The sequence below is a fragment of the Spermophilus citellus genome, assembly GCF_964194105.1.
Source record: "Spermophilus citellus genome assembly, chromosome: X".
Taxonomy (NCBI): domain Eukaryota; kingdom Metazoa; phylum Chordata; class Mammalia; order Rodentia; family Sciuridae; genus Spermophilus; species Spermophilus citellus.
In genome coordinates this window covers 40,244,352-40,270,656 of record NC_138190.1, presented here as the reverse complement: position 1 = coordinate 40,270,656, position 26,305 = coordinate 40,244,352, and the positions used below count along the sequence as shown (strand labels likewise).

The 26,305-nt window shown below is 43.7% G+C and overlaps 2 protein-coding genes across 9 annotated transcripts in view; one reads left to right on the top strand and one right to left on the bottom strand.

Annotated features, from left to right (window-relative positions):
• The window catches only part of RBM10 (RNA binding motif protein 10), a 28,761-nt gene extending 14,092 nt beyond the window's left edge, over positions 1-14,669 (bottom strand). For 5 of the 8 annotated variants that reach the window (XM_081276751.1, XM_081276750.1, XM_081276753.1 and 2 more), the window contains exons 1-3: positions 14,293-14,377; positions 12,416-12,557; positions 1,317-1,500 (exon numbers count right to left, since the gene is read on the bottom strand). In XM_081276751.1, the coding sequence (XP_081132877.1) occupies positions 1,317-1,500; positions 12,416-12,557; positions 14,293-14,362 (396 nt within the window). In that variant the 5' untranslated portion in view covers positions 14,363-14,377. Of the gene's footprint in view, positions 1-1,316; positions 1,501-12,415; positions 12,558-14,292 lie in introns of those variants that run through there. The other 3 variants (XM_081276752.1, XM_081276756.1, XM_081276757.1) reach the window with 3 other exon arrangements.
• Positions 14,670-14,925: 256 nt separating this feature from the next.
• Positions 14,926-17,108, top strand: NDUFB11 (NADH:ubiquinone oxidoreductase subunit B11). Its single transcript, XM_081276759.1, has 3 exons — positions 14,926-15,284; positions 16,578-16,708; positions 16,886-17,108. Exons 1-3 carry the CDS (start codon positions 15,078-15,080, stop codon positions 17,007-17,009), a joined length of 462 nt encoding a protein of 153 aa, XP_081132885.1. The 5' UTR covers positions 14,926-15,077; the 3' UTR covers positions 17,010-17,108.
• The last annotated feature ends 9,197 nt before the right edge of the window (positions 17,109-26,305 follow it).

The following is a 26,305-nucleotide window of genomic DNA, read 5'->3' as shown; positions in this document are numbered from 1 at the left end:
GTTTTGGACTGCAACCCTTCTGGGGCTGTGAATGTTCCACGGGACACTTTTAGGGACTGCTTTCCAAATGGTAGTATTGGTGTTGGGGAGGAACTCCCAGAGGCAGGTGACAAGACACAGCTTAAACCTCCTTGGGATACATTGGCCTGGGTCGGCACACCAGACTCTGCCCTCGACATCTCCCCTTCTCTTCCCCTCCTCCCTTGCCAGCTCAGCTGGTATGTATACAGTTGTTCCTTGTGACACCTATCTCCTACAGTTTCCAACCTGGGACTGGGCCCTACACCCAAGCTGAGGGCACACAGGAACAGCCTCAGATGTGGGCCAGAGGCGGCCAGCAGGAGCTGGCAAAGATATGAGAGCCATGGACCATACCCTTGGCTGAGTCTCCATCACCATGAGTTTCCTTCAAAACAGGGTGTGGCTGCTGGGTTCTCTGGTGTTGCCCAACTCACCCATTCCAGAAACTAAGCAGGCCAGAGCTAGATAACTAGGTGCTCTACTCGCACACTTGTCAACAGGCCCTCCCCAGCGCCCAATCTGCCCTGGAGACATCTAGGCACAGCTTGACAGTGGCTCCTGTAAAAAGCCTGGCTGCTTCCAACTCCTGGTTCCTGAACAAGATGGCAGTTCACCATGGGGTCTTTGCACTGGGCCCTGTGGAGGGCAGAGGGTGGCTCACACTCTAACCATCAGGCAGATGGGCTTACAAGAATACCCTGTCCATCCCATTAGACAGGAGAGCTGCCTGTTTGCCCCTTCAAACTGGGGTTTCCCTAATGGTAAGCACTATGCCTCACCCCCTCAGGTTAGAGGTAAACACCTCATATGGAACTGACTCCCCCTAGGGGTCCTTTCCCTCTGTCTAGGAGATGTCAAACACCAGGAATGCCCACAGCTGGCCTCCCAAGAGCTGCTCAACTGGGTAATATCCTGCCCCTAGTTGCCCTCCCAACCCAAGACGCCGGGTGCCACAGGAGAGACTCTTTGAATGCCCTAAATTAGCCGGGAGCAGGCAATACAGGTCTTGCAGTGAATCGTGGGCCCAAACTGAACAACAGGGAAGAAGGGAAAGAAGTAGTGGCCAGGGGCCCTCAGAAGTACAGAGGCAAGCATGTGGAAGCCAGGGAGACCCAACTTGGGAGAGGAACCCTCAGAGAAGGGAGAGGAACAGACCCTCCAGGTGAGGTAAAGCCACCGAGCACAGTCTGAAGGCACGGGAACAGAGTGCTGCCTGTACCTGGTGCTGCAGTCAGACACACAGGCTCTTCAGGAGTGCTGCCCCCAGGCCTGGCCCAGCCTGGCTCTGTCCTCACCTCTGCACTCTGCTCCTCAGATGAGTCGTCATAGTCATGCTTGCCCTCCTGGCTGCCATACTCGCGGGGGTATGAGCGGTAGTCCATATCCCGGTAGTCATGGTCTCGACTGCGGTTCTCCCCACCATCATCCTGTGAGCGGTCAGTGGCTCCATAGCGCCCAGTCCTGTCACCACGACCACCTCTAGGGAAGAAGGATGGGGATTAGAGGGCCACCCTTTCTGAAAGGTTCAAGAGGCAAGGGTGATCCCCACAGTCCTTAATTCCCCTTCCTTAATTAAGGTCCCGAGTTCCACCCCCACAGACAGGGGTTCTGAAAACCTCATCCCAAAGCCAACCCACCTCTCAATTCCTCCCCCACCTCTCTGGTCCCCCACACTTCTGGCGTGGCCTCCTGACTGGTTTCCTCATCTCCACCCAGACCCCTCCCAGTTCAGTCTTGGCATCCCAAACGGGAGTGTTCTCTACAGCAAAACAAATCAAACCAATATTGCTATTCCCTTCAGTGGCTTCCTCTAGACTCCAGATAAAATACTGAAATGCTCACCAAGGTCCCACCAGGCCTGCAGGATCCTGCGTGTGGAGGTCTCTGGCCAACCTCTCTCACTGTGGCATGTATGCCACCCTGCCTGATTCATAGTCACCTTGCTAACAGTGATAGTTCTTTCATCGAAATTATCCTACTGGGGTTGGGGATGTAGCTCAGTGGTAGAGTACTTACCTACCATGTTCAAGACCCCACTATGTTCAATCAGAACCACTAAAGAAAAAAAGTTACTGTCTATAATCTGAACTACTTGGGAAGCTGAGACCTGAGGATCACTTGAGCCCAGGAGTTTAGGGCCAGTCTAAGCAACATAGTGAGATCCCACCTTAAAAAAAATGGAGCTGGGGATACAGTTAAGTGGTAGAGCCTGTGTTCAGTATACAGAAGGCTGTGGTTGGATGTCTAGCATCACAAATAAACAAACAAACAAAAACTTTAGCTGGGCAAGGTGGTACACACCTTTAATCCCAGCTGCTTGAGAGTGAGGTCCTAAGCAACTCAGTAAGATGCTGTCTCATAATACAAATAAAAATGAAAAGGTCTAGGGATGTGTTTCAGTGGGTTTAATTCTTGATACAAAATAAAAACCTGACTAACTGGATGTGGTGGTGAATGCCTGTTATCCCAGCAACTTGGGAGGCCGACGAGGCAGGAGGATCACAAGTTCAAAACCAGCCTCAGTAACTTAGCAAAACTCTTTCTCAAAATAAACTATAAAAGGACTGGGGACGTGGCTCAGTGGTTAAGCACTCCCTGGGTTCAATCCCAGGTACCAAAACATACATATACATATACATACTTACAAAACCTGACTAGACAGCAAATTCCAGGAAATGAGGGAACCATACCTAGAGGCTTATTCCCAAAAGTTTAGCATAGTACCTAACTCAGTAGGAACCAACAATTATTTTTCAGATAAAATCATGGCTAAAAAAAGCAACCAACATATTCACTTTAAAAAAGAAAATATGAGCAATCAACAAAAATCAGACCCTAGAGAAGAATGCAATAGAATTCCAAATCTGGTTAGAAATAATACTAGAATGTCCCATCATTGACACCATTCTTAACATTATTCTAAAGATACTATCTAAAGCAATTAAATAAGGGAAGGAAGAAAAGGGGTTAAAAGCTGAAAAGAAGGTAAAATTGGCATTATTTGTAGCTGCTATGAGGGTCAGCCTGCAAAGCCTAAGAAAATCAATTGAAAAGTGATTACAAGGGCTGGGGATGTGGCTCAAGCGGTAGCGCGCTCGCCTGGCATGCGTGCGGCCTGGGTTCGATCCTCAGCACCACATACCAACAAAGATGTTGTGTCCGCCGAGAACTAAAAAATAAATATTAAAAATTCTCTCTCTCACTCTCTCTCCTCTCTCACTCTCTCTTAAAAAAAAAAAAGTGATTACAAACAATAAATCAGGAGCCACAGGTGTAGCTCAGTGGTAGAGCATCTGCCAAGCATGCCCTAGGTTCAGTCCCCAGCATCACAAAATATTAAATAAGGATGCTGGATATGAAATTAATAGAAATAAATACCTTGCTGTACTCAGATAACCATTGTTTAGAACATAGGAAAATACCAACTACAATTACATTAAATTTCATACATACACCAAGATACATTTCATACATACACCAAGATACATTTGAAATCAATCAGATATTTAAATAGAAGAAATGAAAACATGGAAAAAAAAACAACAATAATTTCTTTTTTCTTCTTTTTTTTTGGAACTGGGAAATTAATTCAAAAATTAAACAAGGAATGCTTTACTAATGAGCTATCTCCCCAGCCCCTTTTTAATTTTTGAGACAGAGTCTCACTAAGTTGCTGAGGACAGTCTCAAAACTATAAACTTCCCATATTAGCCTCCTAAACTGCTGGGATTACAAGCGCACACTACCACACCTGACAATCATTTCTTTCTTTCTTTTGGTGGTGCTAAGGAGAGGCTGGCTTTGAATTTGCGATCCTCCTGCCTCAGCCTCCCAAGCCAAGGGGATTACAGGCATGAGCCACCATATCTGACAGTCCTTACCCTTTGTTCAACTGGGTTGGGTTTTTTATTGTTGTTGTTGCTGTAAGCATTCATTCTATATTCTGGGTATTGATTCCTTACCAACATACGCACAAATATGTTCTCCCATTGTGGGTTGTCTTTTCACTCTCTTGATGGTGTCCTTTCATGTACAAAAGTTTCTAAATATGATGAAGTCAAAGATTATTTTGAAACAATCTGATTTACAAAAAAGTTCAAAGATAATAGTGTACCCTTTACCAGCTTTCCCTAATATCAGAGAACCATGGCCCACATCAAAACTTAAGAAATTAACCAAACTATACTTTATTAAGATCCTATCAGTTTTCTCACATATGTCCTTTTTCCTGTCCCTGAATCTAATCCAGGATACTGTACTTCATTCAGTCAACATGTCCCCTTAGTCCCCATTGGTCTGTGAAAGTCTTTTATTGCTATCCATTCATTTTTGTTTATTTAGCACTACTGGGGATTGAACCCAAGGGCACTTTACCACTGAGATATATATACTTCAGTCCTTTCTGAGACAGGGTCTTCCTAAATTGCTGAGACTACAGGCATGTGACACCATGTTCAGCATTTGTGTGTGTGTGTGTGTGTTAATGACCATAAGAGTTTTGAAGAACACTGGTCAAGTATTTTGTGGAATGTCCCTGAAGTTGGTTTTCTCTAATGTGTTCTCCTGATTAAAGTTGAGATTACAGGTTTAGTTTGAGTTTTGAGAAGCATACAATAGAAAGATGCTCTTTTAATCAGATCATATCAGGGTGTACATATCAAACATGATTTATCTTTTGATGTTAACCTTCATCACCTGGTTAAGGCAGTGTCTGCCAGGTTTCTCCCTAGTAAAATTCTTAATTTCCCCTTTCTATTCTCTATTCATGTTACTAACACCAACTCACATTCAAGGGATTACACTCTGCCTCCTGGAGAGGGGGGAATATATACATATAATATTTGGGATTTTTTTAAATAATGAAGATTAATGATAGAACTTTTTTAACCCAAAAGATTTGCAAAAGTCCAAATGTTTGACAATGAATTGTTGACAAAGCTGTATGGGAAATAAGCTCTCAATAATGTAGATGGTAGAGGTAAAAATGGAATAATTCCTAAGGAGGAAAATTTGGCAATAGTCAGCAAAACTAAAAAAAATCTATAGGTCCTCTGACATGTTTCTACTTCTTGGAGTTTAAAGTACAGATATACTTGCACATACATAAAAACACTATTCATCACAGCACTGTTGAAACAGCAAAGAAGCCGGGCACAGTGGTATGCACTTGTAGTCCCAAGAACCTGGAAGGCTGAGGCAAGAGGAACCCAAGTTCAAAGCTGGCCTAAGTAACTCTGGAAGCTCCTGCCTCAAAATAAAATTTAAATGGGTTGGGCAGGTACTTCAGTATAGAGTGCTTGCATAGCATGCTCAGGCCCCTAGGTTCAATCCCTGGCACTGCAAAAACAACTCTAGAAAAAGCCAAAATATAGCAGAGGACAAGGGAACAACTTTACAAAGTCAGGAAAATTCTGTTCAAAAAACAAACAGAAAGGAAACCAGTACAGTAGAGGAAGGGGACCAGAAGGAGGGAAGTCCTAGGCATTGAAAATGAGCAAACTGTTATATACATTTATGATTATGTCAAAATGAACCTCACTAGCATATATAACTGTAATGCAATAATAAAAACATTAAAGAGAGTAAAATGCCTAGAGGAGCTCTACCAAGTATTAGAACATATTATAAAAGTAGATAAATTAAAACATGAGCCGGGCACAGTAGCACATGCCTGTAATCCCAGTGGCTGGGGGGCTGAGGCAGGAGGATCACAAGTTCAAAACCAGCCTCAGCAACTTAGCAAGTCCCTAAGCTCTTCAGCAAGATCTTTTCTCTAAATAAAATATTAAAAAAAGAGCTGGGGATGTGGCTCAGTGGTTAAGTGCCCCTGGGTTCAATTTGGGGTACCAAAACAAGCAAACAAACGAACAAAAGACCACACACACAGATCAGCAAAATAGAGTCCACAGCACATAAAAATGCACACAGAAATTTAGTACAATCCAAAAGTTATGTCCGAAATTAACAAGGCAAAATGGATTAGTCAATAAATAGGGGTGATAACTATCTGGCCTAGGGGACAGAAAATTACAGTTAATGAGCCAAATCCAGTTACTTTAAGTAAAGTTTTAATGGAATACAGCTATACTCCTTAATTTACATGTGGTCTATGAGTACTTTCAGTTGAGTAGTTGCAACAGAGATCATACTGTCTGCAATGCTAAAAATATTCACTATCTCTACAGAAAAGAATGTGTTAACCACCAAAAAATAAAGTTGTATACTTACCTGACTTCTAGCCTCAAACTTGTGATCCTCCTGCCTCAGCCTCCCAAGTAGCTGGGATTACAAGCATGTACCACTGTGTCTCTACCTTAACTTTTTAAAAATACTTTTATTAGTTGTTGATGAACCTTTATTTATTTGTATACAGTGCTGAGGATTGACCCCATTGCCTCACACATGCTAGGCAAGTGCTCTACCACTGAGCCACATCCCAGCCCTCTACCTCATTTATTCCAAATGAATTCCAGATAGATCAAAAATTTAAATCCCCAAATAGAAAAACAAAAAGTACTAGGAAATCTAACAACAAAACTCATTACTTCAAGCATGGGAAAGGCCTTCCTCAGCAGAAATCATAAAAGAAAACAGATACAATTGGCTTTGTAAAAATCAAAAACATCTGAAGAGGGGACTAGGGTTGTGGCTCAGAGGTGGAGAGCTTGCCTCGCACATGCAAGGTCCTGGGTTAGATCCTCAGCACCACATAAAAATAAATAAATAAAAGTAAGGGTATTGTGTCCAACTACCATTTAAAATAAATGAATGAATGAATAAATAAATAAATATTTTTTAAAAAAATCTAAAGAGTAAAAAATAACATACTTGAGATAAAGCAAGTATAGTGAAATGGTATAATCTAGTGGATGAGTAGACAGGAATTTACTGTAAAAGTCTTTTAATTTGTCTATATGCTTGAAATTTCATATTAAAATACTGGAAAGGGCTGAGGATGCAGCTCAATAGTAGGGCACCTGCCCATCATCTGTGAAGCCCCGAGTTCAATTCCTAGTATGGAAAAAAAAATGCCTCCAGACATTTTTCTTGTTTTCTATTTTTTTATAATTGTTCATTCACTTGTTCATTCAACAATTATTATCATAATATTTGCTATGAGTTGGGCACCATTTAGGTGCTATAGATACTGCTATGAACAAAATGAAGTCTGTCATGAGCTTGGCTTGAGACCCCAATTGTTTCTTTACTATAAAAGCCTAAATGAGAAGTTACTGTCAAGCCAGTTGTGGCACATGCCTATAATCCCAGCAATTTCTAGCTACTTGGGAGTCTGAGGCAGAAGGATCACAAGTTAAACGTCAGCTTCAACAATTTAGTGAGACCCTGTCTCTAACTAAAAAAATAAAAGGAGCTTGGGATGTGGCTCAGTGGTAGAGAATCCCTGGGTTTGATCCTCAGCACTGAAAAAGAGTCACCCATCAATAGCATGAGTTATTTTTAAGATTGTGGATATAATGGTCTTTCCATGTTTGTTTACTATAGGTATCCCTTGCTAGTTGAACTCTTTATCAGAATATAAGAACTAAATTGATACAAATAAATTTTGATTTTTTCATTTATATACTTATTTATTATGGGGGCAATGCTGGAGATCAAACCCAGGGAAGCATTCTACCACTAAGCTATGCCCCCAGCCCCCTAAATTCTTGGATGAAATCTTGAACTCTGTGACACCCAGGATGACAAAAAATATTTAGATAGTGGGAAATGCTTTTAATTGGCCACAGAGCAAAAAAACCTTCCAAAGGCAGACTTATTTTATAACACAACTGGAGGAAGACAGACACACAATACACGGGGACCTCCACAAAATGAGTATATTTCTAAAGAACACATAATACCAAAATTGACAGAAAAAAGAGACGGAATGATAATCAAATACCCAGGTCCTGGGCTGGGGATGTTCAGTGGTGGAGCATTTGCCTTGCATGTATAAGGCCATGGGTCTAATTTCCAGCACTGCAAAATTGAACAAACAAAAACCCAGGTCCAGATGGGGATGGGTGTGTGTGTGTGTGCGCGCGCGCGTGTGTGTGTGCGCGCGCGCACGCGTGCGTGTGTATGTATGTGTGTAGTACTGAGGATGGAATTCAGGGGCACTCTACAAATGAGCCACATCCCCAGCCCCCTCTGCCCTTTGCCTTCTAAATTTTGAGACAGGGTCTTGCTAAATTGTTTCCTCAGCCTTCCCAGTTGCTGGGATGAAAGGTGTGTGCCACCAGTCCCAGATCTAGATGCTTTTATTTTATTATTATTTTTTTAATATTTATTTTTTTAGTTTTCGGCGGAAAAAACATCTTTATTTGTATGTGGTGCTGAGGATCGAACCCAGCGCCACACACATGCCAGGTGAGCGTGCTACCGCTTGAGTCACATCCCCAGCCCTCTAGATGCTTTTAAAAGTGAGTTCTAACCAGGCAGCCTCAGCAACTGTTTCAAAAACAAAAAAGCGCTAGGGATGTAGCTCAGTGTTAAAGTATTCCTGAATTCAATCCCGTGCGTGCGTGTGTGTGTGTGTGTCTTATCAACACCTACCATGTTTTAAAAGTAACATTTTTGTACAATTTCTCCAATAAAAAGAGAAAGAGTAAAGGCTATTCAATTCATGTCACGAGGCTACCTTGATTCCAATCCCAGATAAATACAGAAAAGAAAATCATAGGATCAGTGATAAATACGAATGCAAATACCCTAAATATTACAATTACAAATCAAATTTAGTAAATATACAGAGATCACTAAATAAATTTTCTGCCCAAATTTCCTAAGTATTCAAAAAACTCAAACTAAGAAACAGTTTACAAAACAACTGACCTTAAAACATGCCAAGGTCATAAAAGACAAAGACCAAATAACTGTTCGAGAGATTAAATGAGCCTAAAAATACAAAGGAGTTTAAGGCAATGTGTGATCTTGGATTGAATCCTGGATTGAGGAAAACCAGCTATAAAGGACATTATTGAGAAAACTGATGATATCTGAATATGGGCTTTATATAAGATGAAAGTATTGTATCATTATTAAATTTCCTGATATTGATGCCAGGCATGGAGGCACATGCTATAATCACAGCTACTCAAGAGGCTGAGGCAGAAGGATTCCAGGTTTTGAGGCCAGCCTAAGTAACTTCATGAGTCTCTGTCTTAAAATACATGACAAAAAAAATTAAAAGGCTGGGATATAGCTCAGTGGTAGAGCACGCTCCTGAGTTCAACATCTAGTACTGCAAAAAATAAAATAAAAATAAAAACAAACTCAACAAGAATTTTAACTGAGATGACAGTAGTCAATGCCTTAATGTAGGTGAAAGATGAAAGTAAGAAGTAGTTGGATCCTGCTGAAGTATCCAGATGCCTCATATCTTACAACAATTTCAGCATGAAAGCTTCCAGAATTCTCTGGATCTGTGGCACAGGCATCCTCCTTTTCATTATCACATCAACTGACTCAGGATCTAGTTGGTGCACAAACTAAGAAAATACAGACAACTGGCATGGGAAGGGCCCACAGAAGATGTCATGTTCCCATTATCCCTTTATAAATTTCTATGGCAGTACTGGGGATTGAATCTAGGGCCGCATGAATGTTACCTTTTTTTAACTTTTTTTTGTCTTTTTAAATCCTTTGTTTTAGCCCCCACCCCCGCCAGGGCTGAGGACCCATCCCAGGGCCTTGCCCATGCTAGGCAAGCACTCTGCCACTGAGCTAAATCCCCAACCCTCCTCATGAATGTTAAACACGTGCTCTACCACTGAGCTTCATCCCCAGCCCTTTTTATTTTGAGACAGGGTCTCATGAAATTGCTTAGGGCCTTACTAAGTTGCTGAGATTGGCCTCAAACCTGTGATCCTCCTGCCTTAGCCTTCTGAGTCACTGGGATTACAGGCATGCACTACCATGCCCCATCTAAATCAACTTTAAAAAATAAGAGCAAAGAGGGAGTTATTCAGACATTCTGTAGAGGCATAATAATGAAAACAGTGAGGTTCTGGCACAAGAATAACCAAGTAGACCAATGGAACAAATTAGATCACACGAGGAAACTTGAAATCAGATGAGGTACCACAAATCAATAGAGAAAGAATGGACATTTAGGAGATGGTACTGGGCATTGCCCACTATATGAAAAAAATAAAACCAGAATCCACCTTATATCATATTAAAAAACAGATTCTAAAGACTTGAATGCAAAAGGTAAAACTACAGAGTATAAGAATCTTTGTGATCTGGGGCAGAAAAAAAGAGAAGATTCTGAAAGCACAAATTAAAAGGCAATAAAGTATTGATTTTAGCACATCAAAATTAAGAACAGGGGGGCTGGGGATGTGGCTCAAGCAGTAGCGCGCTCGCCTGGCATGTGTGCGGCCTGGGTTCGATCCTCAGCACCACATACCAACAAAGATGTTGTGTCCACCGAGAACTAAAAAATAAATATTAAAAAATTCTCTCTCTCTCTCTCTCTCTCTCTCTCTCTCTCTCTCTCTCCTCTCTCACTCTCTCTTTAAAAAAAAAATTAAGAACAGGTAACCATCCTTGGGGGAATCGTTAAGTAAAATGCAGCCGGCACACCCCATGGTGCCTTTGGCAGCAATTAGAGGCAAAGCACTAATATACAAACGGCAATCCAGACACAGCTTAAAAATACAGTGCTGAGTAATACGAAGTTCAAGAAGCAGAACAGGACTGTAGCACTATGCAGTTTGTGTAAATTGAAAACACAGACACTTGAAACAACACTACCTATTTTAGAAGGATACACATCAAGCAAAATAGAGCAGCTGCCCACAGAGGTGGGAATTGGGAATACAAACAAAAAAATAAACACGGCAAGAGGAGAGCTTTTTCTACTGACTGGCCTATGATAGAAACCTACCCTGAACTGCAAAGTGTGATTAACTCAAACCTCTGCACTTCAGATCCTTGAAAAGCCAAAAGAAAGCCAGTGGCTTTACTTGGTAATAAAGTCTAAAGCAATTATGTCACGTACTCAAACTCAGAAACAGCCATGGGGAGTCCTTTTGGTGAATACAGTCCAAAATCAAATGCCTTTGAAAAGACATATTTGAAGGTCAAGACTGAATCATACTAGTCAATGATACTATCTCAAATATGGGTTCACCTCTCAAAAAACAAAACACTATAATTCTTCACTTTAAAAGAGAAATCCTTTGTTTTTGCTTTTTGTTGTTTTTTGTTTGTTTGTATGTTTGTTTGTTTTGTGGTACTGGGGACTGAACCCAGGGCTTGGCACCTGCTAAGCAAGTGCTCTGCCACCGAATTAATTCCCCAGCTCAGGAGAAGCCTTTTGTTTTGTTTTTTGGTACTGGGGATTGAATTCAGGGGCATCTGACCACTGAGCCACATCCCCAGCCCTATTTTTTATTTTATTCAGAGACAGGATCTCACTGAGTTGCTTAGGGCCTCGCCATTGCTGAGGCTTGAGCTCGCGATCCTCCTGTCTCAGCCTCTGCTCCTGTCTCAACTTCCCAAGCTGCTGGGATTACAGGCTGCACCCAGCAAGGAGAAACCTTCTGTAAGACGTTTCAGGAAATGTTTTCTCCCTGACATTTTACACATTCACTGACTCTGAAGAGAGGCTTTCTGGGAGAGTTAGATCTGCTTTCCTAGGTAAACTTGTCGTGGACGGATTTCCTGCCTTAGAATCACCTGGGGTGGCAAGGATACACTAGGATGGCAAGGAATGGCAAACTTTTACCCAGGAACTCTGTATTTACCCAGTGTCCCAAATGTTTCTTGTTTGTATCAGAGTTGAAAAATAAAATTGTATGTAAGTATCCTTTCTAAGACAAGCACCCTGCTAACTGCAACCCACCCATTTCTGGAGTCTTTCCACTCTAATCTGGCTTGCCCCAATGTTCCAGGCAAATAAATCCCTGACTCTAAAACCCAGGCCTGACCTCTCCCTCTCCTCCTCCCCCTCATCCTCCTGTAATGGCTGCCTTCACTTTGGAGAATGGCACCACATACCTATCTGGGTCCCCAAAGTTGGAAACCTGGGCCTCAGCCTTCATTCCTCCCTTTCTCTTGATCTCTTCCCACCCTCACATCCAACCATGGTACTGATCAAGCTGTTTTGTAATCACCTGTAAAGTGTGTGGTCTCCCTCATGAGACCCTAAGCACAGAGGTCTCAAAAGGGAGACCTACAATCTTAAGTCTCATTCGTCACTGCACTCCCAGAGCCTACCACAGGTCCTGGCACACAACAGGTTCCAAATAAATGTGTGCCAAAAAGAAACCACTCATCCAATGTGTGTTTCCTCTGCCCAGAAGTCCTTTCCTAGCATCCTCCTGGATCAGTTCTCACAAGGGAACAAGCCTAGGCTGCTTGGGAGGGGCGGGAGTAAACTCACCGTCTTTCATACTCCATGTCTTGATAGGGCCTGCGGGGGCTGCTGGGGCCCCTCCTCAGCCGCTGGCTCCGTTTCACTTCCCAGCCACCCCCGCTGCTGCCACCATGATCTGCCAGCCTGGGTGATGCCTCTTGCAGGGACTCTGGGGAGAAGGGAAGGAAGAAAGGGATCAAGGCAGTTGGGGGCAGAGAGGGTCTCCTCGAGAGACCCTCATTGTCAAGGCTCTCTGCTGTCCCTCAGCCCAGGGACATTGTTTTTAACCTCCTACTATTCCTGTGCATCAGTGCAGGAAAGCGGCCCCCTGCTTCTTCCTTTTCTCACAAACATGAGGCTTGAGCCCACTGCCAGAGAAAATAGCAAAGCCTTCATCAGGGAGCATTCTGCAGAGAGACCTGTTGGGTCTCTCAGTGAATCAGGGCTTTCTGACTGGTAGGCAATTTCAAGCCGGGGGCTACTTGCCTCAGAGGAACTCCCAGTGCAGAAAGATTTTCCTGAGATTAGGCACCTCAGAGATGAGACTTCGCAGGGATGGAAATCTCAGGCCCCCACCAGGCACCTTCCACCTGCCCAAGGTACCATTTCATCCTTCAACAAAATGCTGGCGGCACCCAACAAGTCAGCAGAGACCATGAAAGGCTTTTGGGGGAGTATGAGAAGAGACAGCCACCACCTCCCTGGGCTCCTGGCCAAACACAGCCCTGGCCCTCACACAGCAACTAACTTGATTCTGATGTACAGCCGGGTCCCAAGGTGGCTCTCTCCCCAGGGCTCTGAGGCCAAGTTCTCCAAGGCAAAAGAGGCCCTTTCTGAACTGTTCCAAAACACTGTGCTTTTCTGCTAGGATGGAGATGCAGAAGAACTGCATCCAACTTTCAGGGCTTCCATGAGAACTAAGGGAGTCTAGAGAGCCATGTGACCCTGCTAGGGGTCAGAATGTATCACAGAATCATGCCCCACCCTCTAAACAGGAATCAGGTGAAGTCAGGCGGTTACAGCACCTGCCCAACACTAGGTTGCCACCACACCTTTCCTCCTTGTACACACATACTAATTTTCTCTTCCTCCTCAAGCCAGGGGGAACCAGAGTTACCTGCTTCCAGATGGGTAAAAGTGAGAATCCGAAGCAGGCCCCGGTGGCTGAGAAAACCCTCAGACTCTGGCAAAAAGGCCAGACTTTGGCATCCACACAGATAGGAGCCAAAGTTACAGACACGAGCTCCAAATAACTACGAACCAAAATCACAGAAGGATCCCACGTTAAGAGCCTAATCAACAGACTGAGCCCCTTTTCAACTGATGAAAGTCCGTGTCACAGAAACGCCCCAAGAAAAGGGGCGCAAGTCACACATTCCCCGACAGTCGCTCTGCACTAAAAGTGGGTATGGGCAAGTAACAAGACAACCCCTGCAAGAATAACCACCAGAGTCACAGATATACATCCCAAAGATAAAGACCAGAGTCATGGTCTCTCTCTGCACCCGCACCCTCCCCCTCCCCGACGAATAAGGACCACAGCCACGGACATTTCTCCGTGGACAGATAAGTAGCAAAGTAACACAGGTCAGTCAGCATACCTCCCTTATGGATAAAAAACAAAGTCGCAGACATGCGCCTTCCCGTGGATAAAGTTCGGGGCGGCAAACGCACTAAGCCACTGAAGCCCACTCCCATCCGTCCCTCCCTTCCCCCAACCCGCGTGCACCCGTCCCGTGTCCCAATCGCGCACGCGCTTTTGCTCCAACATGGGGAAAAAAAAAAGACACCCCCCTCCTCGGTTCAGGCCAGACAGACATCCCTTGGCTCCACGCGAACCCCCCGACCGCAGTCCGCCCTCGCGCCTCTTCTAAGCAACCCCCCACACGCTCCGGACCCCTTACCTCCGCCCCCACGACCAGCGTCGACGCTCACCTTCTCGGCCCGGGCTGTCAAAGGAGGGCTCCCAGGCATCACCTCGGCCCGCCGCCACCTCCTCCAACTGTCCCAGCTCAGCCAAGGCCGGAGCGCTCAACAATCAAGTCCAAGGCTGGAGGCAGAAGGGAGGAGGGGGGAGGGGAGAAGCGCCAAGCGCGCTGCCCTCCCAAAGAAACTCACTGCCGCCTACTCCCAGCCGGCCGCAATCACCAGCACAAAATGGCGACGAGGAGAAGGGAGCCGGCGCTTCGACCACCATCCACCTACTAAGGGAGCGCGCTCTGGCCGGCTTCGTCTATTGGTCGCTGCCCGCAGTCGGCCGGCCCTGGCCGCTTCTGATTGGCAAGCGTATGCCACCTCCCCACTCCCCGTGAAAACGCCCCGCAAGTCCAGAAAAAGAGTAGCTATTGGCCAATCCCGCAAGGCCCGCTTTTTAGAAGCTTGGCTTCCTTTGAAGTTGAAAGCGAAGCGGAAGCTCCACCTCTTTCCCCACGGGGCCTGCCAGATGTCATCGCTTTCTTCCTATCGAGATGAAATTTCTCAGCCTGACCAAGAGGATAAGAGCATGAGGCCATGACTAGGGAGAGAAAGGAGGACTCCTCGACTCCTCGCCTCATATGAACACAAACTTGAACCCGGGATCTATTTAGTGAGGTGGGGGCGGAGCGACAATGATAGCGGTTGAGTCAACTGCAGCTGCGCACAGTTCCATTTCCGTCTCCGCCCCTGAGACCCTGTAGCACAACCTGTCATGGCGACCGAGCTGTTAGGTTTGTGCGCTCGCCGCCTTTTGGCGGCAGCAGCGATACGAGGGCTCCCCGCTGCCCGCGTTCGCTGGGAATCCAGCTCCTCAAGGGCTGTGGTCGCTCCGTCTGCTGTGGCGGGAAAACGGCCGCCGGAACCGACCATGCGCTGGCAGGAGGACCCAGAACCCGAGGACGAGAACCTCTATGAGAAGGTGAGAGGGAGGAGGAACGGGACGCCGGAGGGGTCAATCAGGGACCTGAGGACCGGGAGTTGTAGAGGACGTTCTTAGGTGCTGAGAATTGCTCAGCCGGCAAAATCTTTGAAGACTTGGGAATTTTGCCTAGTTTGTTTTCGTCCTTTGTGCCCTGATATCTTCGGTCCAGGGCCAGAGGCTGGATTGACCTTATTTTGGAAACAGAAATTAAACCTGAAGTGCGGAGCGCTCAGGCACGTTTGAAAAAAAATAGAATCACATTAATACTAAACAGTGACAGGGCACTTGCCTGGTGTCCCTCCCTGTTTTAAACATTTTATATACATTAACTCATTTAGTCTGCAAAACAACCCGATTTTAAGGTAGGGACTCTCTTCTACAGATGAAGAAACTGAAGCACAGAGATGCGAAATTTCTTGCCCAAGCTCACATAACTGAATACATGTGGAACTGGTATTTGAACTTAGAGCTACCAGGTCTCCTGTGCCGTGTCAATAGCAGAGGCTCTGGACAGCCCAAGTTGGAATCCAAGCACTAACAGTTATCTGTGTGACCTTGGGCAAGTAGCTTAAACCCTTGGTGCCTCGATTTCTTTATAGAATAGGAAAAGTAATAGGACACCTTAAAAAAAACAACAATCTGTTCTCATGTAATTAAATGAATCAAAAATGGCCAAAACAGCAACTGGCACTTTGAAAGTACTCAACCTTAAAAGGTGTTCATTACTGCCACTTTCTACCTCTAAGATGTTGTGAGGTTTGCATATTTGAAAAGACCTGGCACATACTAAGTATTTCATCAACACTTATCTCTGGTTGAGGATATTGGATATATAGGATGCTGTAGGGTAAGTACATGGAGAGTAACTAGGGTGCAGGGTGCTATTTTATTAGGTTGAACCATAAGAGCTTGTCAGTATTCATCCATATTTTTTAACCTATAAAAATAGCAGTTTTCTGTGGTTCCTATGTTATCTATTAACAAGGTGACTAGGGGATACCTCCTAAAGGAATTGGTGGAGCCAACTCTTCATTTGGCAATGAAATCAAAACCTTGAATGAGGAGATGGATCCAGCCATGATTAGATCTGGGAGAAAGGCTTTCTAGGCAGAGGAAACAACAGCAAGTGCAAAATCTGGGTGATGGGAAGGAACTTAACATATCCTAAAGATAGAGAAGTTAGTGAGGGAGGAGATGGATCTGAGGGAAGATTAGAGATCAGGTTATACATGGCCAGCATACAGCTTTATGGCGCAAGGGAAGCCCTCACTCACCTCTCCTTTTTCACAGAACCCAGACTCTCATGGTTACGACAAGGACCCTGTTGTGGACCTCTGGAACATGCGGGTTATCTTCTTCTTTGGTGTCTCAATTGTCCTGGTCTTAGGCACCACCTTTGTGGCTTATCTGCCTGACTACAGGTACAAGGGGTATCTGAGAGAATGGGCTGGGTAGGAGGCAGAGGAAGGGGTAGAAGTTGCAGGGCTCTCTGCTGGAAATCCTGTCCCTGCACCATTGGGAAATGGAGTGCTGAGGTGGGGTGGGATACTGTTTTCTAGTGAAGTTTCCTCATATCCCCCCACTGCTTCTGCTTCCAGGATGCGGGAATGGGCCCGCCGGGAAGCTGAGAGGCTTGTGAAATACCGAGAGGCCAATGGCCTCCCCGTCATGGAATCCAACTGCTTTGACCCCAGCAAAATCCAGCTGCCTGATGATGACTGACCAGTTGCTGAGTGAGGCTCAAGATGCACCACCTTCCCTACCTGCTACCTGCCATTCTACCCACTCCTCGGAGGGTGTAATTAAAGGGACTGAAAAATCTGACTGGCTACCATTGCTTTTGTTGTGAAGGGGGTTTGAAGATGGGGGTGTCACAAGCTTTAAAAGGGCCACTGCAGCCTTTCCTGGGTGTTCTGGTTATCTAATACTGTGTAACAAACATCCTAAAGCTTAGTGGCTGAAAACTATAATATAGTATTATCTTTTTTATGATTTGTGGGTTGCATGGGCTTAACTAGGTGGCCCTTCTTGGGATCTCAATTAGATGGTGGCTGGGGCTAGAGTCATCTGAAACTCAATTGAGCTAGACATCCAAGATGGTTTCTTCACCCGCATGTCTGGCATTTCAGTCTTCTTTCACATGGCTTCTCTTCAACAGACTACCCTAGAGTTCTTATGGGGTTGTTAAGGGCTTCTCTGGGTGGCAGTGTAGCATATAGGAAGATATTGATGGCAGCCACCTTTAGAAATAAGCTAGCACATTGGGGCCTACATTTGAAGATGGAATGGGATGACTAAAGATTGAGGGTGATGCATGAGAACAGCTTTTCAATTGCTGAGGGTGAATATTTGTCTACTTCCCTTCTCTGCTGCTCTCTGGCTTTGGAGATATCTTCCTCTGTCTTATATCTTGATCAGTCTAGGTAGCTCTGTATTCCGTTCTGTTCCAAATCTGGGTTGTCTCTTACTCAAGACACATCAGGGTTGAGGGTGTAGTTCATTTGTACAGCACTTGCCTAGCATATATGAGGTCCTGGGTTCCATCTCTAGCAACACCAGAAACACAAACCCACATCTCTGCATGTGTATGTGTTTCTCTCCTGGCCCCAATTCTCTTTCTCAAATAAGAAATCTTCCTCCCTTCATTTTCTCTCTGAGAATAGACTATCTCCCTTCCCTTGTCTGCTGGCATTAACACCCTACCTCCACCCCCATCCCTGCTCATCTGGCCTGCTGGACCCACCACCAAAGGCAATGGTCTGCCCCTGGCTGATGAGTAAGTGTTAGGACTGGCCCTAGTCCACATGTATGTGACTAAAGCAGGAACCATATCCACATGAGCCTTCCTGTAAATGAGGACTATCATTACCTGAGTGCTTCCTTAGGGCCACTCTACCAACTCAAGGATAGGTCCCAAAGAGAGCACTCTTTACCCTCCAACCTGTATTTGCCAAAATGAAGTGAAAGGGGATGTTGACCTAGGCACCCATAATAATCTCAGTCTGTGGCTCAGAGAATCCACCCCGCCACACTAGGATGCAAACTCCAGAAGGGCAAAGATTCAGGTATGTTCTGCTTAATTAGAGCAGTGACTGGCATAGTATGTGTCTGATAAACTTTTTTAAAAAAATATTTTTTTATTTGTAGATGGACACAATACCTTCATTCACTTATTTATTTATTTATTTTTATATGGTGCTGAAGATTGAACCCAGTGCCTCCTACATCCTAGGCAAGCGCTCTATCATTGAGCTACAACCCCAGCCCTTGATGAACTTCTGGTACTTACCTCTTATGTAGATGACATCCCCTGCCCATCCATGCCCTTCAGGTTTATAGCCCTAAGGATGAACACTTCCCTCATCAAGCTGTTTTGATTTCTGGTACTGGGGATTGAAGCCAAGGGTGCTTTACCACTTGAGCTATACCACTAACCCATTATTTATTTATTTATCTATTTATTTATGTTTTGAAACAGAATCTCACTAGGTTGCAGAGGCTGGCCTTGTGATTACCCTTCCCAAGTTGCAGGGATTATAGGCATGTGCCACCATACTCAGCTTCTGAACATCTTTTTAATATAATTTTTTGTGGTGCTGGAGACCACACCCAGTACCTTCCACGTGCTAGGCAAATGCTTTACCACTGAGCCATATCTCTAGCTCTTTATGAATGTTCTTGTATACATCTCCCATTTTTTTTTTCTGGTACTTAGGATTTAACCCAGGGTGCTTTACCACCAAGCTACATCCCCAGCCCTTTTTATTTTTTGAGACAGGGGACTTGGGGCCTTGTTAAGTTGCTGAGGCTGGCCTTAAACTTGCAATCCTCCTGTCTCAGCCTCCCAAGCCACTGGCATTACATGCGTGTACCACCACACCCTCTTGTACACATCTTTTGATGGACATATGCATTCATTTCCCTTGGAAATATATCTAGGAATGCAGTTGCTAAGTTACGGAGTAAACATAATCAGCTTTAGTAGATCATGCCAATTTTCCAATGTACACTCCCCTGTGGCAGATTCACCATCATTTATCCTTTTCCATCTTTTCCACTGTATCCATTTTGGCAGGTGACTGATATTTTAGGGCCTACATTGGGATTAAGGGGTGGAAATTGAGTGTCTATGGAGTGTTAGGCCCCTACAGTGTGCCAGGCACTGATGGATATGAGCCTCTGTTCTCAGGAATCCCAGGACTAGGGTGGGGGCCTGATGTGAGTAGTCAGAGAACATAATCACCATGTTTCATCCTACCATTCGACCCCAAGGCCATTTGAATGTTGATATTTTGGGACCCAGATTTGCTTTGCTAACATAACAGATACCAAACCTGATCCTTCAATCTAACAGAGCATTTCTTCTGCACAAGGCCCAGTGAACAAGGCGGTCCCTGTGGCAGGTACTATCATTTCCCTGTCCATAGCCCTGAGGCCTTACAGTTCCAGTGTGCACTGGCCAACTTCCAACCATCAGATTCTACGTGGCTTTTCTGGAAGGCAGATTGCAGGTGCCATGAAATGAAGACCCCCACCCTGCCCCAAAGTAGCCTTCAACCCTGACTGATGAGAGCCGGTGAATAAATACTCTTCTCCCCTCACCCCTCAGATGGTCCAACTTGTATGTTCACCACTGGCCCTAAAACTCCTCAGTGGGAATATGCTCCAGTTGCCCACAGTGATAAACAACTGAAAAAATACTTTATTGATTTCATTGTGTGGTGGCACATGTCTGTAATCCCAGAGACTTGGGAAGCTGAGGCAGGAGGATCGAAAGTTTGAGACCAGCTTCAGCAATTTAGGGAGACCCTAAGCAACTAAGTGAGACCCTGTCTCAAAATAAAAAATAAGAAACAAAAAAGAAAAAGAAGAATAAAACTAAAAAACAAAATAGTCAAAATGAAAAATAAAAAGGGCTGAGGATGTGACTCAGTGACTAAGCACCCCTGCATTCAATCCCTGATACCAAAACAACACTTCCAACACTTCCTTGGTTGCCTTCTCTTCATTGTCTCACTTCCTCACTTTTCCAATGCCCTGTGGTCATGTCCTGGAATCACTTCCTACATAAACTACTTGACTTCAATCCTTGTCTCAGGGACACAAAATAAGACAGTCTCTGTCCTCAAGGACTTTATAGGTTGATAGGTGACATTCTGAGATATCCTAAATTGAGTTACATGCCAGAGAATGGAGGGGGCAGAGATAAGTGGAGGTCATTTTAATCGACAGGTTCAAGCTAAATCAACAAAGAAAAGGAAAAAACTGCTCCAAATTTCCTTTCCTGTATGCTACAGATTAGCCCTCAAGGCAATATTGCATTCTGCTTTGAATCAACCAAGCAAGAAGCAACAAAAACTTCTATTTATGGACTAACCGCCTATCCCAGGACTTTGCTCACCTGGCCGTGTCCTGCCCCTCTTATCTATAGCCAGTGTATGTCCAATATAAATGATTTATGTTTCTTCTCCCCACTATTCATTCATTATACAGCACTCTGGCCCCTTAGGTTCAGTGGACATTTTTCCAACTGTTATCTGGTAACTTAGGAAATTTGTCCCAGCACTGGTCTTTTCACCTTTGCCTACTATCTGTAATAGCTCAAGAAACCCTTTATTTCAGAGGCCTCTTAGTCTCAAAAGTTGATTTAACAAGGGCAAGGTGAGGATAAATAAGCACACAAAGCATCAGATAAATCCCACCAGAAGGCTAGTGTGGCTGGAATATTATGATGACAAGAGTGTTTAGAGATGAGGTTATGGAAGTGGTCAGGGGCCAGAACAGTAAGGCTCCATGGGCCATAATTAGAAAGAGCTTAGATTTTATACACTGCACAAAGTTGGCCAGAAGCTTATGGAAAACAGATTAGCAAAGTACATCCCAGAAAATTTTGGACTGTCTAAATGGGATTGCTTACAGTTCTTCTCATGGATTGTCCAGGAAATAAAACTAAAATATCTTTTTTTTTTTTTTTTTTAGAAAAAGGAAAAAGACGGTTTATTGCTTTGCTAGCAAAGAAAAAATACAGGGGACTCCTGTCTGAAAGGCTGTGATTCTGCCCATCAGCAGAAACAGGGGGCTTTTATTTGGGGTACCCAGGATTGAACTCAGTGGCACTCAACCACTGAGCCACATCTCCAGCCCTATTTTGTATTTTATCTAGAGACAGGATCTCACTGAGTTCCTTAGCACCTCGCTTTTGCTGAGGCTGGCTTTGAACTCATGGTTCTCCTGTCTCAGCCTCCTGAGCTACTGGGATTACAGGCATGTTCCACTGCACCTGGCCCTTTAATTTTATTTAAAGTGCATAACTCTGCAGAAGACCTGGCATTATTATTAGTCCCATCTTTCATTTGCATCTGCAGAGGCCTCAGTGAGTATTGAGCCCAGGGTTTCAGGACCAGCCATGTAGCTTGTCAGCAGCTCCCCTGTGTTGGGAGGCTAGCTGCTGATCCATACTTTGTTCCTGTAGAATGAATGATCACTGGGGCTTTGAGAAGGGGTTTGAGCATCAAGCCAGGTTTGCTTGTAAAGAAACCAAGCCAGCGGTCTTCCAGGTAATAAGGGAGAGTGCTCAGCATGCTGTGGCCTTTATCAGACAATACCTTTAAGGAATAACAATTTAGGGGTAATGGTAATTGATAGATAAATAAGTGAAATATGTAACAGTGATAAATGTTGAGAAAAATGAAGCAGAAAAGGGTATCATATGTACCCACATATATGCATGTGTGTATCTGTGGTTTTGTTTGTGTACACATGCACATGTATATATGTTGAAAATTTAGTTCAAGTGGCCAAGGAAAAGTCCTCACTGAAAGAACTGTTGAGGGCTAAGGATATAGCTCAGAGGTAAGAGGTAAAGTGCTTGCCTGGCATGCCCAAGGTCCTGGGCACCGCAAAAAAAAAAAAAAAAAAAAATCAGAAAGACCTGAGGGAAGTATTTAATTGAGGAGAAAACTTTGTGTTATTTATGTTTTATTTTATTTTATTTTTTTTTTTGGTTGTTGTTGTTTTGTACCAGAGATTGAACTCAGGAGTTCTCAACCACTGAGTCACACCCTCAGCCCTATTTTGTATTTTATTTAGAGACAGGGTCTCACTGAGTTGCTTAGCACTTCACCATTGCTGAGGCTGGCTTTGAACTTGTGATCCTCCTACCTCAGCCTCCTGAGCTGCTGGGATTACAGGCGTGTGCCACTGTGCCTGGCTTTTCTTTTTTCTTTTTTTTTTCTTTTTTTTTTCCAGTGCTAGGGATTGAACCCAGGGCTTTGTGCATATTGGGCAAGCACCCTACCACTGAGCTACACCCCAATCCAAAGAGAGCTCTTTGAACAAGAGCTAAATTCTCAAGATAGATAAACCTAACGGTTAGGAACACAGCACTGGCAGCCAAGACTGTCAGGGCAAAAATCCAAACCCCCTCCATACCAAATGTATGCCTTTATGCCCTTGCTTTCTTCTGTAATGATATTAACTAACTCATAAGAATACATATGTAGTGCAAGTTGAACCCAAGGCGCTTTACCACTGAGCTACATCACTTGACCTTGTTAGTTATTTATTTAGATTTTTGGGGGAGGGTACTGGGGATTGAACTCAGAGACACTCAACCACTGAGCCACATCCCCAGCCCTATTTTGTATTTTTTATTTAGAGACAGGGTCTCACAGAGTTGCTTAGTGCCTCACTGTTGCTAAGGCTGGCTTTGAATTTGCCATCCCCTGTCTCAATCTCCCAAACTGCTGGGATTATAGGCATGTGCCTCTGCGCCTATTTATTTAGATTTTGAGACAGGGTCTCACTAAGTTGCAGAGGCTGGTCTCAAACTTGCAATCCTCCTACCTTGCCTCCCCCGGAGGTATACACCATCACACCTGGACCTCATAAGGATTTTGAGAGGATTAATGAGTGTTTACAACATTGTCTCACACAGATTAGCTGTTTGTAAATATTGACCAGGTGAATTAATTCTTATTAATATTAATGAGTGATCATGCAAGTTTTTTAAAAAATAAGTGCCCTTAAAAAATAAAATTTGGGGCCAGTGTGGTGGTGCATGCCCAGAAACTGGGGAAGCTCAGGTAAGCAAATCACAACTTTGAAGGCAGCCTTGTCTCAAAGTAAAAAAAAAAAAAAGGGTGGGGGCCTTGTACATGATAGACAAGTGTTCTACCACTGAGCAACATCCCTAGCTCTACCTTATTTTATTATTATTTATTTATGTTTTTACTGCTCTACTGGGAATTGGACTCAGGGCCTCATGCATGCTTATGTTCTTTTAAAGAGAGAGAAGAAGAAAAGGGGAAGAAAAGAAGGAAGATAGGGAGGGAGAGAGGAAGGAAACCATAAAAAACTCATTAGGATAAAGCAGGAACTGGTGTGTGTCTGTGTGTGTGTGTGTGTGTGTGTGTGTGTTTAAGGTTGTTTTTGTTTTCTGAGGCAGAGTCGGTTTAAATTGACCAGGCTGGCCTTGAACTTGTGATCCTTTTGCCTCAGCCTCCAGAGTAGTTGGGACTTATATGCCTGCCCACAGTGCCTGGCCAAACTTTTTTTTTCTGTTTTCTTTTATGTTTGTGGGGGTTTTTTTGTTTGTTTATTTGTTTGTTTTTGGAAATATACTGAAATTTTAGGAATCACAAGCTTGGAAAAGTCAAGACTTTATCCAGAGAGAAATGTGGAACCTAAGAGTTTATAGCAGAAAAGTGACCACAGCTTGAGCACAGCTAGACTGTGTACCAACTGAGTGGCCTTGGAAAAGTCATTTCTCTCAGAACCTTTTTCCTCTTATAGACAAGGGGAGGGGGTCATGTTAGTACCTAATCCATGGGGATGGTTTAGAGTCTTCAGCAGACTATAATACTAATAAATGTTGACACGAATTAGAGTTGACTATATATCCTAATCATTTTACACATATTATTGTGCTCATTTTACAGGGAAGAACAATTCACTGTTCCAGCGAAACCTTCAAGACTGCTTTGGTTCATCAGGTGTAGTGGCACTCCAATAATCCCAGTGACTCTGGAAGTTTGAGGTAGGAGAAACACAAGTTTGATCCTCAGAAATTTAGCGAGGCCCTAAGCAATATTGGGAAACCCTTTTTCAAAAATAAAAAATAAATAAATAAAATTAAAAGGGCTAGGGATGTGGCTCAGTGGTAAAGAGGCCTTGGGTTCAAACCAAGAGAGAGAGAGAGAGGGAGAGAGAGAGAGGAGAGAAACACAGAGAGAAACACAGAGAGAGACAGACGACTTTGGTTCAAATTTCAGCTCTATCACTTACAGATGTTTCTGCATCTGTAGTATGGGGATAATAAAGGTGCCTATTGCCTATTTGTAAGGATTAGATGAGGTAACATCTAAAGGCATTTAGAATTGTTCCTAGGATAAACAAGCAGTCAATAACTGTTAGTCAAGGGCTGGGGCTGTAGCTCAGTGAGAGCTTAGTGATTAGACCACAAGGCCCTGGGTTTGATCCCCAGTGTGAGAGCATATGCACATGCATACACACAAAATGTTATTTAGACATTAAAGCCTCTTTAAAAAAAAAAACTGCCCACATTTTTCACATAAACCAGCTAGGAGAAAAAGAGACAATCACATAGAAATGCAATGCATACTGAATCCTACTAGCACACATCAACACTAAATAATACAGCACTTAATTGCATTTCTTATCAGAGTTTCTATTTTATTTTCGTTAACTTTTATTATTATTATCTGTGGTAGTGGGGATTGAACCCAGGGTCTCCCACAAGCTAGGCAAGTGCTCTACCAATGAGCTACATCCTCAGCCTGCTTTATTTTATTTTGAGACAGGGTCTGTCTATATTGCCCAGGCTAGTCTCAGAGAACTTTTGGTCATCCTGACTCAGCTTCCCTAGTTGCTGGGATTACAGGCACGTGCCACCACATCCAGCTATTAACTGTTTATTAATAATTAGTAAGCTTATTAATAATTAATCTTATTAATAATTAGTAATTACTAGTGTTAATAAGATATCTACTACAAGACCTTCATATTATTGGAGTACATATAACAGATTTTTTGGAATGAATTAATGAATATGTATAAATACTCTATATCAATGGCTCCAAAGTATTATAAATATATGCCCTTAGACCTGTTAACAGAGGCATAAATGCATTTTCTTGGAATTTTAATTTAAAAAACCAGCAGCAATAAAATTTTTAAAAGTTATAAAATTTTTACAAATAATAAAACTTGAAAATAAAGTAGCAAAACTAAAATTATAAGATTAAAAACTAAGTGAACATAAAATAAATAAAAATGAAGAGGCCAAACTATTAAAAACAAAAGTGCAACAACATTCTCACCTTTCCAAACTAGGATTCCAATAGGTTCCACCTAAATGTTAAACACTGTCTGTGGTCACTTCCCAGCCTTTGTTTCCGTTAAAAATCTGAAGTCATAGTGACCTCAGGGGCCACCATTGTCCTCACCCAGAATTCTTTCTCCCCCCAAAAAAAATTCTACTTGCCTTATGAACATGGCCTCTTTGGGGGGAAGCTTTCATTTTGAAAAAATTAGTTCAAAGAAGTCAGTTTGGGATCTAACCCAATAAAGGTTGTTTATTTTTATTTATTTATCTATTTATTTATTTACTTATTTTTGATACTGGGCATTCAACCCAGGGATGCTTAACCACTAAGCCACATCCCCAGTTTTTTTTTTCTTGGGTGGGGGTTTACCGGGGATTGAACTCAGGGGCACTCAACCCCTGGGCTCCATCCCCAGCCCTATTTGCATTTTATTTAGAGACAGGGTCTCATTGAGTTGCTTAGCACCTCACTTTTGCTGAGGCTGGCTTTGATCTCGTGAGTGATCCTCTTGCTTCCGCCTCCGGAGCTGCTGGGATTACCCAAACTGCTGGGATTACAGGTGTGCCCTGCTCCCAGTTCCTTTTATTTTTCATTGAAGCCACGGTCTCGCTAAATTGCCAAGGGCCTTGCTAAACTGCTGAGGACCGCCTTGAACATACATCGTCCTGCTTC